The sequence below is a fragment of the Xenopus laevis genome, chromosome 2L, assembly GCF_017654675.1.
Source record: "Xenopus laevis strain J_2021 chromosome 2L, Xenopus_laevis_v10.1, whole genome shotgun sequence".
Taxonomy (NCBI): domain Eukaryota; kingdom Metazoa; phylum Chordata; class Amphibia; order Anura; family Pipidae; genus Xenopus; species Xenopus laevis.
The window spans coordinates 163,264,370-163,281,396 of record NC_054373.1 but is presented as its reverse complement, the minus strand read 5'-3'; the positions used below and the strand labels follow the sequence as shown (position 1 = coordinate 163,281,396).

The window sequence follows — 17,027 nt, the reverse complement described above, 5'->3', positions numbered from 1 at the left end:
CGATGAGAAAGGACGTGAAAGATTTTATTTCTTCCTGTTCTACCTGTGCTGTCTCTAAAGCTAGTCATTCTTCTCCCAAGGGTCTTCTCCTGCCGTTGCCCATCCCTTCTCGCCCTTGGACTCATGTGGCAATGGATTTCATTGTCGATCTGCCCTTATCCTCCGGCCACACTGTGATCTGGGTGGTGATCGACAGATTTAGTAAGATGGCCCATTTTACTCCACTTCGGAAATTGCCTTCTGCCTCTGAACTTTCTGAACTTTTTATTAAACATATTTTTCGCCTCCATGGTTTTCCTGCTGAGATTGTCTCTGATCGGGGTTCTCAATTTATATCCAAGTTCTGGAGGTCGCTATGCAAGGCCCTTAATATTTCTCTCCAATTTTCCTCTGCTTACCACCCACAATCCAATGGTGCTGCTGAACGGGTCAATCAGGCTTTGGAGCAGTTTCTGCGCTGTCATGTGTCTCTGTGCCAGGACGATTGGTCGGATCTTCTTCCTTGGGCTGAGTTCGCTCACAATAATGCGCTGCATTCCTCTTCCCTAAAGTCTCCCTTCTTCTGTGTTTATGGTCGGAATCCGTTGGCCTTTCCTCAAGATCTTCTTCTTACCAACGTTCCTGCGGCCAACGACCAAGCTGCTCACATGTTGGCTATCTGGGAGGCCACTGCCACTAACTTGGAGAAGAGTTCCCTGGCTCAGAAGAGGTTTGCCGATAAGAGAAGAGTTCCTGCCCCTCCATATTCTCCTGGTGACAAAGTTTTTCTTTCTACTCGTAATATTCGTCTGAAAATTCCCACTCCCAAACTTGGTCCTAAGTTCATCGGCCCTTATCCTGTCGTCGAAGTCATCAACCCTGTGGCGGTCCGCCTTCAACTTCCTCCGGAGATGCGGATTCCAAATGTCTTTCATGTCTCGTTACTTAAGCCTGCTGTGTCTTGTCCTTCTTCTTCTTCCCCAGCTCCTGTCCTGGTTGATGGTCACCAGGAATTCGAAGTCAAGAGGATTTTGGACTCCCGTTTTTCCAGGGGTACTCTTCAGTATCTCATTGAGTGGAAAGGGTTCGGTCCGGAGGAGTGCTCCTGGGTGAGGAACTCGGACGTCCATGCGCCTGCCTTGGTCCGTAAGTTCCATAGACTTTTCCCTTCTTCTCCTAGTCTCGGTGGTCCTGAGGCCCCCCCTAAGGAGGGGGGTACTGTAATGGATTCTAACTCACCTTCCAAAGATGGCGACCCCCTGCCTCACCGCATGGTTCCTGATGGGCGCAGCTCCATGGTGTCATCGTCTTCCTGCTCCCGGATTGGCCGCCGGCGACGGAATGGACGCCGGCGTCAGAATGGGCGCCGGCGTCAGGACGTCAGCGTGGGGACGCTGGCGTCTGCGTCTGACGCAAGCGCGTCAGCGTCTGACGCCAGTGCGTCAACGTCTGACGCCAGTGCGTCAACTTTGGCGCCAAACTCAGAGACTACTTAAACCTCTCTTCCCTTCCAGTCCTTGCCCAACTATAGGTTCCTGTTCGTCTGTTCCTGGGTGTGATATACTGCTTTTGATTCTTGTGTACCGACTCTTGCCTGTTATTACGATTCCTGTTGTCTGCTGCCTGGTCTGATCTATTTGCCTGTACCTTGACGATTCTTTTGATAAACCCTCTTGTACCTCGAACTTGGTTTGGTCTCCTCTTTGGTCTACACTATTACTGCGCCTTCGGGCCCGTTACAGGTGGCTTTGGCTCATCCACGAGAATATAGCTAGTAGGCAGTTTGCGATCTTGTTCTGAACATTAGTGGTTTGTGCAGGGGTGTCTAAATATATCTAGATGTCACTGGCATACAGGTGATATTTAAGGCCAAATGAAGATATACTGTTAGCTCTCCTAAAAAGAAAGTGTACAAGAACTGCAAGGCCAAGTACAGAACCCTGAGGAGCCCTCACATTAAACTGAACTGGGGAGGTGGATTTGTTATCAAAAGAAACAGAGAGAAGGAGCGATTAGGAGGGTAGAAGAACCAGGACGCAGCTCGCTCCCAGATTCCAAGTGACTGGTGAATTTGCATTAGAACACAATGGTCAACAGTATCTGCCCATTTTAATACCAGTGAAGTTTTATCCATCCATTCAAAAAACTAGCCATACTCATTCTTCTCAATGACCTATTATCAAATGGTTAATGGATTTTTCTCTTGTGTAAAATCTCTGCCCCGTGACCAGCAGCATAACTGGGAACTTCTGGGCTTAAAAGGGACATTTGTGCATTTTATTTCCACGTGAAACCCTGATAGTATTCTCTCACATTCAGGGCTGGGGGGTTACCCATGGGTGCCAAGAAAGCAGAAGCTGAACATCTGCACATTTGTAAGGGCCTACAGTAGTGCTACCGACATTTACTCCTGCAGTGCAGAACCCAAATCTACTGTAGATCTTTCTGAAACAAAATCCCTTATTTTATATCTTATTTTAGCTGTACTGAGCAGTTTGATAGCTCTGTCTCGCATCTCTATAATGACTCAGCTATCATCTCCATTATTAGGACAGTTTTAGAATGAACAAAAAAACCAGTTCCAGTTTTTGTTCTGGCTGGCAGGGCTGTAATTGAGAAAAATAACATTCCCATCTTGTACGTCACTGCTTTGATTTGGAGAAGACAAATGGAAGTAGCCAGAAGAGCCATGGTGTTCAAGGTCAATTGGCCGGATAGACTACAAAATGAGAATTTGCCAAGGAGTCATCAAGATAAGGTCCCACAGGGCTAATGTTATGACATTAGAGGGGACATTTATGACCCACAAAATGCAGTTTCTGACCCAATTGCATAGTTGTTTATCCAAAATGCAGTGTTTTCTACAAGAGTCATAGTGGTCATGAAGGGGAGATGTACCCAACGCACTTGCAGCTTGGGCATCAAGATTTGCACAACTAAGCTTGTATATTTATAATGTACATATATACTGTTGCTTTTTACAGAACGATGAACAGATAGCAAAGCTTTTTATGAAAATAGACTTTACAGCAAGTGGAAAAATCCGGTGGGTAAGTACTTTGCAAACTAAATGTTTGGGCATAAAGATTGCTGTAGGGGGGGCAGTAATGCAGGAAGTTTGGGGGTTCATTTTGGGCATTATAGAAATAAGGGATGTTCTGCAACCTCCCAGCATGCACTACCAGACTATGGAACTATCCATCACCTTGTTGCCAGTTCAGTGGTAGCTGGGCCCAGAAGTTTTAAGAGCCACTGGGCCTGACAGTAAGGATGATTATAGGTTTTATATTGTCTGAGGTCTTCTCCACCCCTGATATAAGGGTTTAGATACATATACTGTAGAAACATTAACAATAGTCATCTACTGTATTTCTGGCTTTGCTATACTCTCCATGCCCCTGCATTTTCAGGATGAATTCTGCACCTACATGCAACTGGACTACTCAGAACTGGAGGAATCCAACAGCAGGAGCAGGAGGATCAGTTTCATACTGCCGGCTACAGTGCAGGAAATGACACATGGGGATCCCATCCTGAGGGTTTTTCCCATGCCAGACAACACTCTGATCATGCTCCGGGAAGATGGACATATATATTTTTGGTCTGCGCAGCTAAAACTCAAACGTGATAAGGCGATCTTTGTGAGTACAGAAATTACTTGTTTTCATTTTTTACTTATTGATTGTGCTGTGAATTTATTTAAAGGGGTACTATCACCATTGATTCTCCTTTTTTTCCATTCTATTCACAAATACTCTGTGCCAGTATTCCTGGGAATGACAGACAATTCCGTTGGCTCTCAGAGGTAATGGGAGTCCTAGTTAGGGGCTATTGATGAATTTTCCAGACATAAATATATAAATATTTCCATTTTCTACATACCGTACTTACAAAATTCACCAGGTACAAGTTTGTAAGGTGGGTAAAAGATGTGTAATCTGAAAAAGTGCAGTGTATGAGAATTTAAATGTCTACATAAATGCATATGTGCAGTGTCGGACTGGCCCGGCGGGACACCAGGGACACGGTGGGCCCGACCCTTAATGGCCCCCCGCCGGGCCAGACCCCTCTCCAGATCTCCGGAAAAAGTTTTTTTATGTGCCGCACAGTGCCATCTGTGCATCGCCTTCTGCGCATACGCTCGGCACATCACTGTAGGGGGGCGGGAGAGTTGGCCCCCCAGTCCAACCCTGCATATGTGTATGGGGTATAATGAGCGTTGGAAAGTGAGGATGTGGGCCCAGGGCCAGGCCGACCGGGCACCCTAGACAACCCGGTCAGCTAGCGCCATAAAATCAGGAAGGGCAACCAAAAGGGGATATGTAAGGGGAGGGACAGAGGAGAGGGGAGGGAATGGACAGATGGGCGAGTGACAGGGGTAGGCAAGAGCTGCAGAATCTGAACTAGAGGTAGGCAGAAGAATCTTGAACAGGCACCTGTCAGCACCCCACATCGTTGCTCCCTAGGCAGGGGCCTCTTCTGCCTACCCCTAGTTCCGGCCCTGCAATAAAAATTTATGTCTGGAATAACAAGGGGGTACTTACGAGGAGGGTCGCATTGTTGAGGGCAGGTGAGGTTAGAGAGATCCCATTGAGGGTGATGGAATGGAGAGTGGCCCAAGGTGTCAAGACAGGGAACCTTACATGGTATGAAGGTAATGCTGTATAATTATCCTGTGAATGCAGGAAAGTCTGCTTGTTGCTTGTTGGGACGGTAACAGTTATTGCTGAATATCTGAAACAATTGGAAGTGTGTGATTGGATCGGATGCCCCTCTTATGCCAGCTGAAGGATAAAGTGTTACTATTTACAAATGGTTGCCTGTCATGTGTTTCCCAAGGAAAATATCTTTTCTGTCCTGCCCTAAACTGGCTAAAACCCTAAAAACATAGGAAAGGAACCCACCATTATTTGACTTAATATGCTAGAATGGTGAACATAATACACAGCAGCCTTCTACCAGCGACGTTTCATGCCCGTAACATTTATCCTTCAAATTATAAATGCCAAGATGACTTTACCAGCCCCAGTGAGTTCTAATTAGCCCAGCAGGAGGATCACACTGAGCATGTGTGGTGCCACTAACACTATTGAAAAGTAAGAGGACTGAGATTTAAAACCTATGTGTTGTGTTTTCAGATATTTTTATTGTTATTAGTAGTAGCTACGGTTGCCACCTGGCCGGTATTTTACTGGTCTGGCCGGTAAAAACGATGGTGGACCCCAATGTTAATAATAGGGAAAAACCATAAATATATAGGAATGCCGGTATTTTTTTCCAGAAAAGGTGGCAACCCTAGTAGTAGCAGTAGTAATAAAATAATGATAATAAAGCAGCGATTGTTCACCTTTAAGTTAACTTTTAATATGTTACAGAATTGCCAATTCTAAGCATCTTTTCAACTGGTCTTCATTTTTTATTTGTTATAGTTTTTTTAATTATTTGTCCTCGTCTTATGACTCTTTCCAGCTTTAAAATGTGGGTCATCCAAAAACCAAGCAATCTGTAAGGCTACAAATGTATTGTTATTGCTGCTTTTTATTACTCCTCTTTCTATTCAGGCCTCTTCTATTCATATTCCAGTGTCTTATTCAAATAAGTGCACGGTTGCTGTGGTTATTTGAACCCTAGCAACCAGATTGCTGAAATTGAAATTGCAAACTAGCTAAATAACTCAAAAACATAAATAATAAAAAAATAAAGACCAATTTCAAATTGCATTTACAATATCATTTTCTACATCGTAGTAAAAGTTAACGCAAAGGTGAGCAAGCCCTCAAACATTTCTAAAGCACTACCATATTACACAGCTCTGTACAACAAAAGGGTAAATACATAGGGAAGACATACTTGATACATACAGATTAAAAGAAATACTGACAGATGCAAAAGAGGGTTGTGTTCTTTGGAGCTTACAATCTAAATTTGCACACAATTAGGGGCACATTTACTATTGGTCGAATATTGAAGTCGAAGGATTTACCGCAATTCGTTTGTTCGAACGATCGTAGGAAAAATCTTTCGATTAAATCCTTCTAATCGAACGTTTCGAAGGAATTTAATCCATCGATCGAACAATTTTCCTTCAATCCCAAATTGCTTAGAAAGCCTATGGGGACCTTCCCCATAGGCTAACATTGGTGCTCGGTAGGTTTTAGGTGGCGAAGTAGGGGGTCGAAGTTTTTTTAAAGAGACAGTACTTCGACTATCGAATGGTCGAATAGTCAAACGATTTTTAGTTCGAATCGTTCGATTCGAAGTCGTAGTCGAAGGTCGAAGTAGCCAATTTGATGGTCGAAGTAGCCAATAAAATACTTCGAAATCCGAAGTATTTTTTATTCTAATCCTTCACTCGAGCTAAGTAAATGTGACCCTGAATGTTATGCAATAAAAGGCATTAAGTTTGCCCAGAGACAGTAACCTATAGTAAAAGGTAGGATTAAATAGTCACCTGTTTAAATGCAAGTATCTTATTGGTTGCCATGGATTAATACTCCTGAGCAAAAGCCATGAATATCTTGTAAATGATATCCTTATAAACGGTGAGTTCTGATGTCATTTCTGTCACATGACTCACTGAAACTTGTGTATTTTAATAAATAAAGTACCCGGAGTTGCAAAATATGCAGATATTAGAAGTTACCGAGGAGTTTCATAACCATATAAAAACACGAGGCCGAAATATCCTTATCATTTACAAGAGGGGGTACTTTATTCACTATATATATTTAATGCGGGACAATTACATTTTTGACATCACCTGTTTTCTAATGATAAGATAACGATCATTTCTGTTTCAGGAAAAGAATGCAAAAAGAATGCCAAAGTGGGTGACGGATTTCACCATTATGCTGCAGTATAACAAGCTGGTCTTGGGAACTGGGTATGTACACAACTTATTTTTATACCTACCAGGGTCAGACATATTTCAACCAACTTTTATAAGGCAAGAGCTGTTGCTATGGGTTACAGGGAAAAGGCAAAGCTGTACCTGAGATTGTTCATAACCCCCTCTGAAATTGCTGGTGCCTTTTAATAGGCATGAATATTATTCATATCTTGTAAGAAATTTCTGAGGTCATTTTTAGTTCAACCTGACAGTTTATAATTACGGTGACACAGTTGCTGGTACTGAATAATGTAACTTCACTTCTTTTGCATTCACTTATGTTCTCAAAGTAAAATTAAATCTGTCTTTAGGGACCGTGAAATTCAGTTTTATGAACTGTCCAACTTGGAGCCTTACTGCCAAATCACTGGACTGGAAACTATGCCTTTAAAGCTGGATTACTGGTAAAGTATAATAAAGTAATGTATTAACCAGAGTGTCTGTATGGCCTGAGTGTCTGTATGGACTGAGTGTCTGTATGGACTGAGTGTCTGTATGGTCTGTGTGTCTGTGTGGCATGAGTGTTATTTGGTTTAACATATTAAAGGGGAACTAAAGTCTAAAATAGAATAATGCTAGAAATGCTGTATTTTGTATACTAAACATAAACTTACTGCACCAGAAGCCTAATTAAACAAATAATTTATGTTTTCAAAGTTGGCTGCAGGGGGCTGTAATCTTGTAACTTTGTTAAACATTTTTGCAAGACCAAGACTATGCACATGCTCAGTGTGGTCTGGGCTTCAGTTGGGAGGTTAAACTTAGGGATCGTCATAAATTATCAAAACAGCACAAGTCAAATAATATCTGCCATAGAAGCTGATACAGCAATACTGATTAATAATCAGAATATTCAGACTTTAATGGGTCTGCAGATACAAATGTCTACACAGTCGCCAGGCTGCTCCTGCTGCAGGAAAACAAACAAAGTTGCTTGAGTTCTGGGAAATAAGGTGGGCTGCTCCCCCTGCCGTTTGAAAGTATGATCAGTTTCCCTGCAGAACAGTTTGGGACCGTCTGAAGTTTCCTATTGCAGCTGTCAGAGCAAGTAAAACGAAGGGGGAATTTCACTGCCTATAGTCAGGTTTCTTATAAAAACAGTAGACATTTTTTTAATTAAGGTATATTGGAGATAGATTTCTTTTTTCATTAGTGCTGCACCAGTCCGTAGATACAGCAGCCTTCTACCAGGGAACTTTCATGCCTGTAACATTTACCTGACTTGTTTAAAAAAAATGTAACACTCGTGCAATCACTAGGTGCCACTGTGCAGACACACTAGCACTGCAACACTTTATTGGACAAACACAATAAAGAACTGCAGTTAAAAATTACTGCTTTTTAACTTTATGGCCTTCAGGGTAGGGACACACTGGGCGATTTGGGGAGATTTAGTCGCCTGGCGACTAATCGCAGCGACTTTTCTCCCCGAATGCCTCCCCTCACTCTGCGCCTGGATAAAATGAAAAGTCGCCGGCGCTAATCACACACGGCGATTCGTTTTCCAAAATCGCCCGAAGTTGCCTCACGAGGAAACTTCGGGCGACTTCGGAAAACAAATCGCCGCGTGTGATTAGCGCAGGCGATTTTTCATTTTACCCAGGCGCAGAGTGAGGGGAGGCATTCGGGGAAGATTGGTCGTGGAAAGTCGCGGCGATTAGTCGCCAGGCGACTAAATCTCCCCAAATCGCCCAGTGTGTCCCTACCCTCAAGTTACATATCCCAAGAAATCTTTTGGTCTGCAGTGGCCGAATGGGCAGTTTAAATCTGCCTGTGTATGGGCAGCTATAGGGAAGGATAAAATCTGCTCCTCTACATAATTAATTACAGGTATGGGATCTGTTATCCAGAAGCCTATTATCCAGAAAGCTCCAAATTACAGGAAGGCTGTCTCCCTTAGACCCATTTTATCCAAATAATCCATTTTTTTTTTTCAAATCTTGTATTGATCCCAACTAAGATATAATTAAGCCTTGTTGGAAGCAAAACCAGTATATTGGGTTTAGTTAATGTTTACTTGATTTTATAGTAGACTTTTTTTTATATCTTTCATAACATTGTCTTTGAATGCTGTTTATAATTTTGCCAAAAAAGTATTCCCCTGATGCTTTTACATTACCTTTCTTAGCCCCATGTTCCTCTCTAAAGGGGCTGCCATATTTGTGCAGCAGGAGTCCGTTAGTATTAGAAACTGACAGGCTGAGAAGGGACAGTAAGATTGGCAAAATAGTCAGGTTAAGGAACTTCAACAATTATTTACATAAGCATAAACTATCAGCGAAAAATGATCAACACGACCTATAGGCAACTTATAAGGGCCCATTTACTTAGCTCGAGTGAAGGAATAGAATTTCAAAGTGTTTTTTTGGCTACTTCGACCATCGAATTGGCTACTTCGACCTACGATTCGAACTAAAAATCGTTCGACTATTTGACCATTCGATAGTCGAAGTACTGTCTCTTTTAAAAAACTTCTACCCCCTACTACGCCACCTAAAACCTACCGAGCATCAATGTTAGCCTATGGGGAAGGTCCCCATAGACTTTGCAAGGTTTTTTGATCGAAGGAATTTCGTTCGATCGATGGATTAAAATCCTTCGAATCGTTCGATTCGAAGGATTTAATCGTTCGATCGAACGATTATTCCTTCGATCGTTCGATTGAACGAATAACGGTAAATCCTTCGACTACGATATTCGAAGTCGAAGGATTTAACTTCAATAGTCGAATATCGAGGGTTAATTAACCCTCGATATTCGACCCTTAGTAAATGTGCCCCAGTATGTTTAAAACAACATTCTTAGTGTCAGTATCACTTTAAGGTATGCAGATGCAAATTACGGAATGATCCGTTATCCAGAAAGCCCTAGGTCCTGAGTATTCTGGATAACAGGTCCCATACCTGTAATTTGACCATTCAAAGAACAATTGCTCCACTTTATGGCACTGTTTTACACTATTTGATCATATTATTGGATCTTTGCGATTGAATGGTGCCAGGTTGGTCTACAAAGCCCGGTTAATCTTACCAGGCGTTAAATTACCAGTACCTTTAAAAATAGAAACGGTACACCATGGAGGGAGAAAAATGTGTAGACTTGAAAGTCGCTTTAAAAATCCATATTTATTATTCCAGTTTCATTCATTAAAAAAGACAAAACATAAGAAGGAACCATAGATTAAAGCGTTTCGTGGCTATCCAGCCACTTTCTCAAAAGCACACTGGTTCACACAGGAGTCAAACATAAATACCCATGAGTGCAGGTATAACCCACTACATAAAACCATTAACCCCTAGTTCACCACAACAACCATATTAACCCTTGGTTCACCACAAGTAATATGTTAAAATAACACAAGTAATGAATACCTAAAAACATTATACATCAGATACACACTGTGCAAAATGACAAAATACTAACTGAGAAAACAAGACAATTCCCAATCCCGGTTCATACCACCATGTTCCTCTATAGTCTTAAAATCGTAGATCCAGTATGCCTCCCTACCCAGAAGCCTCTTCTTCACATCACCTTTCCTAATCTCCGTACGTGGTTTATCAATTATTTGTAACTAAATATCCACAGGGGCTGAATGTTGCAATTTCATATGTCTGGATATGGCTGATTTCTCATCCCCCCTATCTATCGCTGAAAGATGTTCTAGAATCCTAACTCCTGCCGCCCGAGTGGTTTGTCCCACATATTGAGCCCCACATTGGCAGGTAGCTAGATATAATACACAAAAGCCATGAATATCCTGTAAATTATATCCTTATAAACGGTGAGTTCTGATGTCATCAGTTATAAACGGTGAGTTCTGATGTAATTTCTGTCACATGACTCACTGAAATTTGTGTATTATAATAAATAAAGTACCCCCAGTTGCAAAATATGAGGATATTGGAAGTTACCTCAGAGTTCCATGACCTGTATAAAAACACTCGGCCTTCGGCCTCGTGTTTTTATATGGTCATGAAACTCCTCGGTAACTTATAATATCCTTATATTTTACAAGAGGGGGTACTTTATTTACTATATATCACCCCCTTCGTCAGGCAATTAAAATACTGGGGTATTGTATATTGCTTTTGAGTAGAAGTACTGACAATATTTTGTGAAACACGGATCACACTACATGCCTTACATCTGCTACGTCCACACTCATAAGATCCTTTGTATTTTAAACAATTTTGATTTTTGCACATTTTTATCAGAATGATATAAACTTTTAGAAATCCAAGAGGCTATATTTTTCCCTTTTCAAAAAACAAATGAGGGTGCCTCGTCTAAAACATTTGCCAAATGGGGGTCTTGTAATAGTATGCCCCAATGTTTACGGATAATCCGCTTAATATTATATGACTGGTTTGAGTATCTAGTACTGAAGTGCAACTTCGTCCTGCTTTGTGTATATGGGCCCCTATCTCTCTTAGGGATACATACTCTAGACATACCTTTGGGTTCAGGTTCAGAGATCGTATGATTCATAGGGGATCTATGTACTGTATGATGTTTTTGTTTCAAAAGACTAGTTCTATCGCATCTCACCGCTTTCTCAAATCCTTCCTTAATGACTGTAGTTTTCAATAAAGCTATCCCATAATTAAATTACCAGTATCCCACAATATTGTTTTTATTGCTGTTTTCTTCCCCTTATATTACAAGAGAAATGTATTTCTGATGCCTGCTGTTTTCTTCCCTGGCTACCTTCTATTTTTAAGATTTTCAACACAATCTTAATATAAAAAAAAAGATATTGCTAAATCCCATTCTTTGTCCTTAGTTTCATCAATGCAGAACAAAAAGCAATTTAAGCTTCCCGGCTCTTGTCAGATTTTTCTCTTTCCCTGTTCACAGATATATATCTAACCCTTTTGTTATTTGATAGAATTTAATATTGTTTGTGAAAAGGTTCAGCAAAAGGTGTATATCCGGCTATATTGCTATTTCTACACTGCAGATATGAGAGAGAATATATTAAATAATTATTCCATTGTATGATCGCATTGACTTGTTTTACACAGACTCCAATAGTAAAAGGCTCATTTTCAAACGCGGGTTTAATTTGCTCTGTTTGAGTCAAGTTTTCTGATCTCTTCCAATCACAGCAGAATAAAACAATTAAACTCTTATTTAGGTAACAATGTATTAAAGGAGACCGTCCCCCATATGTAAAAAAAAAAATAAAGGCACCCAACTTGCCCAGGAGCAATAACTCATAGCAACCAATAGGATGTTTGCTTTTTAAACAGGTGACCAATAAATGCTGCCTTTTGGTTGCTATGGGTTACTGCTCCTGGGCAAAATGTTTATTAAATATCCCCCCTATATTATGTAAAAACAATAATGTGCCAGTACATTATACTTTTTTAAATATAGATAGAATGTGTTTTGGTTTGATTTAAAAAAAAATTCCCCCCAAACCCTACTAGCCCCGCCCATCTATTCCACTTTCTTCTTTTGAATCCTCTGGCGGTGGCACTCAGCATTACACTACACCAGTGATCCCCAACCAGTAGCTCGTGAGCAACATGTTGCTCCCCAACCGCTTGGATGTTGCTCTCAGTGGCCTCAAAGCAAGTGCTTATTTTTTGAATTCCAGGCTTGGAGACAACCAGGTGTCCTGCCAAACAGAGGCTCTTGTAGCCTGCCAATCCACATAGGGGCTACCAATAGTCAATCACAACCCTTATTTGGCACCAATCAGGACCATTTTTCATGCTTGTGTTGCTCCCCAACTCTTTTTACATCTGAATGTTGCTCATGGGTGGAAAAAGGTTGGGGACCCCTGCACTACACTGTAGGATAGGAACCAATCAGCAGCCTGGATGACATGATACTGATGCCTGTCTTTGCTTGTCTGATTGCAGGGCTGTATCGGTTATTCTCTACTGTGTTCTCTCTAGGGATGCACCGAAAGAATCGGCCGAACTGAACCAAATCCTAATTTGCATATGCAAATTAGGGATGGGAAGGGGAAAACATTTTTTACTTCCTTGTTTTGTGACAAAAAGTCACGTGATTTCCCTCCCCGCCCCTAATTTGCATATGCAAATTAAGATTTGGATTTGGTTTGGCCGAATCTGAATCCTGCTGAAAAAGGCCGAATCCTGAACCGAATCCTGGATTCGTTGCATCCCTAGTTCTCTCAGGGACTGTTAGGACACACCCACCCCTCATTTGAAACACGGACATGGATTGTAGCAGATCTACAGGGAGCTCCAATAAAGGGGCTATTTCTAAAGATAATACCCATTTTTAGCCCAAAGTTAAACCATATTAGCACCATATTTTATTCTTTATTACCTGCAATATTAGGTGGGCTTTTCACCAATCCTATATGTCTCCTTTAAATGGAAGTAATTTATATTATGTCTTATGAGACACATGTTCAGATTCTTGGTACCTACCTCACCCACTGGATATAACTGGGAGGCATTTGAGCTTTTTCCCCAAAAGCAGAAAAATGTCTATAGGGTTCATTTAGAATTTGACAGGCACACCTGGGGCCCTCCCACCGGCCCACAACCCCCCCCCAGGGCCCTCAAGTTTGCCTGTCCTTTAGTTGTCGGGCCGAGGGTGGAGACCAGGGGGTCAGAGGGTAGCACGTTCCCATGTGGGTAGTAGACAGATACGGGTCTGGGTCTGCAGGGCTCACAAGGGCTGGGATCCACTGGGTTTTCACCCTGTGTCCCATAAATTCAGTCCGACCCTAGTGCACTCTATACATTGCATGAGCTGCACCTTTGTTGGCACATCTAGGCAAGGCACAAAGGAGCTCTTTACTTAAACATATGTTAAGGAAAAGATTCTCAACTAGCTTTGCACCGGCAAAATAATTGTGTGCTAGTAAGTGTGGATCTGTTGCGAAAAATATAACAAAATTATAAAAAGAAACTGTGTATTATTGGTAATATTTGTTATTATATGTTCAAATATAAATATTTGCACCTAGGAAGCCTAACTCAGCCTCTCAGGATTAGGGTTTCTTCCTCTTTCACAATTTCATTGTTGTGATAGTAAAGGGCCCTAATGGTACATTTGCTGGATCCTGCCCTGAATGATATCAGATGATATTAACTACAGTAGGTTCATGGAGTAGGTTAGCTAAACAAGCAGAGCACAACATATTTTCAGCTTCTACTTCATCACCTTTTAATAGCCAACTGGTAGTTGTAAGTGTCACACACGTCAGTTTTGCTCTGGTGTAGGCAGGACAGCATCAAATGAAAACACTTAATTACATAGTAGATGAACATGTCTCTGGAGTTCAACCTTTGTCCAAGTGAAAACCTACCTAACTTCTGGTTGCTCCATCTCCAACTCCTTCAGGTGAGAAAAACACCTTCTTCATGCTAAATGAACAAATCAAACCAGTACCAGGATAGGGTTAGGGTCTCAGTAACCTTATCTGCCAAATGGACCCAATGTTGAACCCTTGGACAAACTAATTAAAACCTGAGTCACATGGACAGCTACGTCTGTATATAATCTCTTAGCTAGCTCTCCATCCATGTAGAAACAGCATCACTGAGGCCAACAAACCTTAGTTTAGAGAGTGGTGGAGAAGTGGTGGAGCTACAAGCAGGGCAGTGGATGTAACTACACCAAGGCCTGCCGGGAGGCCCTTGTAGATGCAGCAGGAAGCCAGTGTGGTTTGGTAGGGATGCCTGAATTGGTGGTGCAAAGGTGGGCCCAGTGAGCAAACATTTATTTGTTTTGATGTTACTGTTCCTTTAATCCCAGTCACCACCTGTTTCAACTCTGACTGGCCCAGCCCACCCCTAATCCCGATTGGCCTGGGCTGCCCCCCCCACCACCGATTGGCTAAGCCCAACTCCAATTGGCCCAGCCAGCTCAACACTGATTGGCCCAGCCTTTCCCAACCCTGGTAGGCCCAGCCTACTCCCAACCACATTAGCCCCACCCACTGCCAACCACGATTGGTTCAGTCCAACCTTGACTTGCTGAATAACACAGAGAAATCTGTGTTCATAAAAAACTTAATTTGAGTTTCAGTAACTGTCCCCCCAATATATAAGCTTTGGGGTATGATAAATCACAAAAAATTTGACAGAAAATAGCACCAGATTCTTTAAAAATATTCAATTTCCTTTGATCTCACAGGATCAACTTTCCATCCTGAATAGTCCAGTATCAATAGAAGAGATCTCAAACGTTATAAAAAACCTGATAAAGAAGAAATCGGGTGGGCCTGATGGACTTCCTCCAGTTTTTTACAAACTATTGAACACTAAAATCTCTCCATTCCTAACAAATCTATTTAACGAAATTCTTTTATCAGGTAATAAACTTCCTACCAGTTCTCGATCAAATCTGATAATCCTCCCAAAGGAAGGTAAAGACCCCTCTTTGCCTTCTTCTTATAGACCTATCTCATTAATAAACCAAGATATTAAACTGCTTTCTAAAGTTTTAGCTGACAGGCTTTCCTTAATCCTACCTACAATTATCTCAGAAGCTCAAAATGGCTTCCTAAAAAATCGTTCAGGCATAAAGAATATAAGAGCAGTTTTTTCAGCAATATCATTTGCCAGAAAATCCAAAATCCCATGTACCATTGTAAGTCTGGATGCTGAAAAAGCATTTGACAATGTTGTCTGGGATCATCTTTTTAAATGCCTTGAGCACTTTGGAATAACAGGTCCTTTCTCCAGCTTTGTCAAATACCTATACACTTCTCCTGAATCCCAAGTATCAATTGCAGGAGCGAAATCATCCCCTTTCAAAATCTTTAAAGGAACTAGACAAGGGTGTCCCTTATCTCCTTTACTCTTTAATATCTGCCTTGAACCCTTGATTAAAGCCCTGGATAATTTGGTCTCATTCCATGGTATAAAAATTAACAAAATTAATTTGAAAACCCTTGCATTTGCAGATGATCTGTTACTGCTAACTCAAAATGCTAATGAGTCACTGGTAGAGATTTTCAAATTACTTAACGATTTTGGCTCTTTTTCGGGTTATAAGATAAATGGAAATAAATCCGAGTTAATGAATATTAATGTATGTATACCTGACTCTCGTTTAAGAAACTTGAACCTTAAACATCCTAAATCATACATAACATATTTAGGTCTTAAAATCCCAACGGACTTGAGAAAACTTTATGCATTGAATTTTACCCCAGCATTCAATAAAGTGTTTCTGCTTTGTCAGAAATGGAAAAATGCTCCACTAAATCTAAAAGGGAAAATAGCATTTTTTAAAATGCTAATTTTTCCCAAGATAATCTACCTTATATTACATTTACCACTGTTAATAAAGCACTCAGATATCAAAAAGCTTGATTCCTCTCTGACTAACTTTATCTGGGGGAATAAGAAACCTAAAATTTCCCTTTCCAAATTACGTTGCCCCTATGATTTGGGGGGGGTTAGGAGTTCCGAACTTCAGGGTATTTAATCTAGCTTCTATAACCAGGTATCTAGTAGAATGGGTGTCCGGTGGAGATAGATATATAAACCCTAAATTAGAAATAACTCAAGAAAATCATTCCAATATAGTGAATATTCTTCATTACAAATGGAATGAGATTCCTTCAGATTTCAAAAAAGACCCTCTATTTAGAGACTCGCTATTCACGTGGAAATTTCTCTTCTCAAGTCATGGCTTTAATCATATGCAAACCCCATTTATGCCTTTAGAACTTCTTTGGAAAAAATCCAGATCGGGATATCCTTGGTTCCTCCCATTCAGAAGGAAATATCCACCTTTTATGATCAAAGATGTAGTGGACCCCACAAATGGCAATCTAATTAGTTGGAGTGATTTTAAGAGTCAAAATAACCTGAAGTCATGTGATCACTTCATATATATGTTTATCAAGAGTGGTTTGCTGGGATTTCCAAATAGAGAGTCACTTGCCTTCCAGAAACACTGGCTAGCTGACTCAATAAATAAATTCATAGAGAAATTCTATCCTTTGAACATACATTTTATTTCTCAAAAACTATGGCCATCATCAGGTAAACAAAATCACCCTCTTGCTAAAGTGGTAGATAAATGGTCGGGTTATTTACAAACAGAAATATCACCAAACCAACTTTCTCAATCCATTCAAAAGTATAACTTGAACTTTGCATCTGAAAATTGGAGAGTTCAACATTTTAAAATGGTCCATTTGGGCTATGGG

General features: G+C 41.0%; 1 protein-coding gene across 1 annotated transcript in view; it reads left to right on the top strand.

The window, feature by feature from the left end:
• Positions 1–17,027, top strand: part of LOC108708695 (WD repeat-containing protein 64) — a 77,847-nt gene that overhangs the window by 18,113 nt on the left and 42,707 nt on the right. The window contains exons 5-8 of the mRNA XM_018247693.2: positions 2,964–3,029; positions 3,390–3,620; positions 6,780–6,862; positions 7,180–7,272. Of these exons, the coding sequence (XP_018103182.1) occupies positions 2,964–3,029; positions 3,390–3,620; positions 6,780–6,862; positions 7,180–7,272 (473 nt within the window). The remainder of the gene's footprint in view (positions 1–2,963; positions 3,030–3,389; positions 3,621–6,779; positions 6,863–7,179; positions 7,273–17,027) is intronic.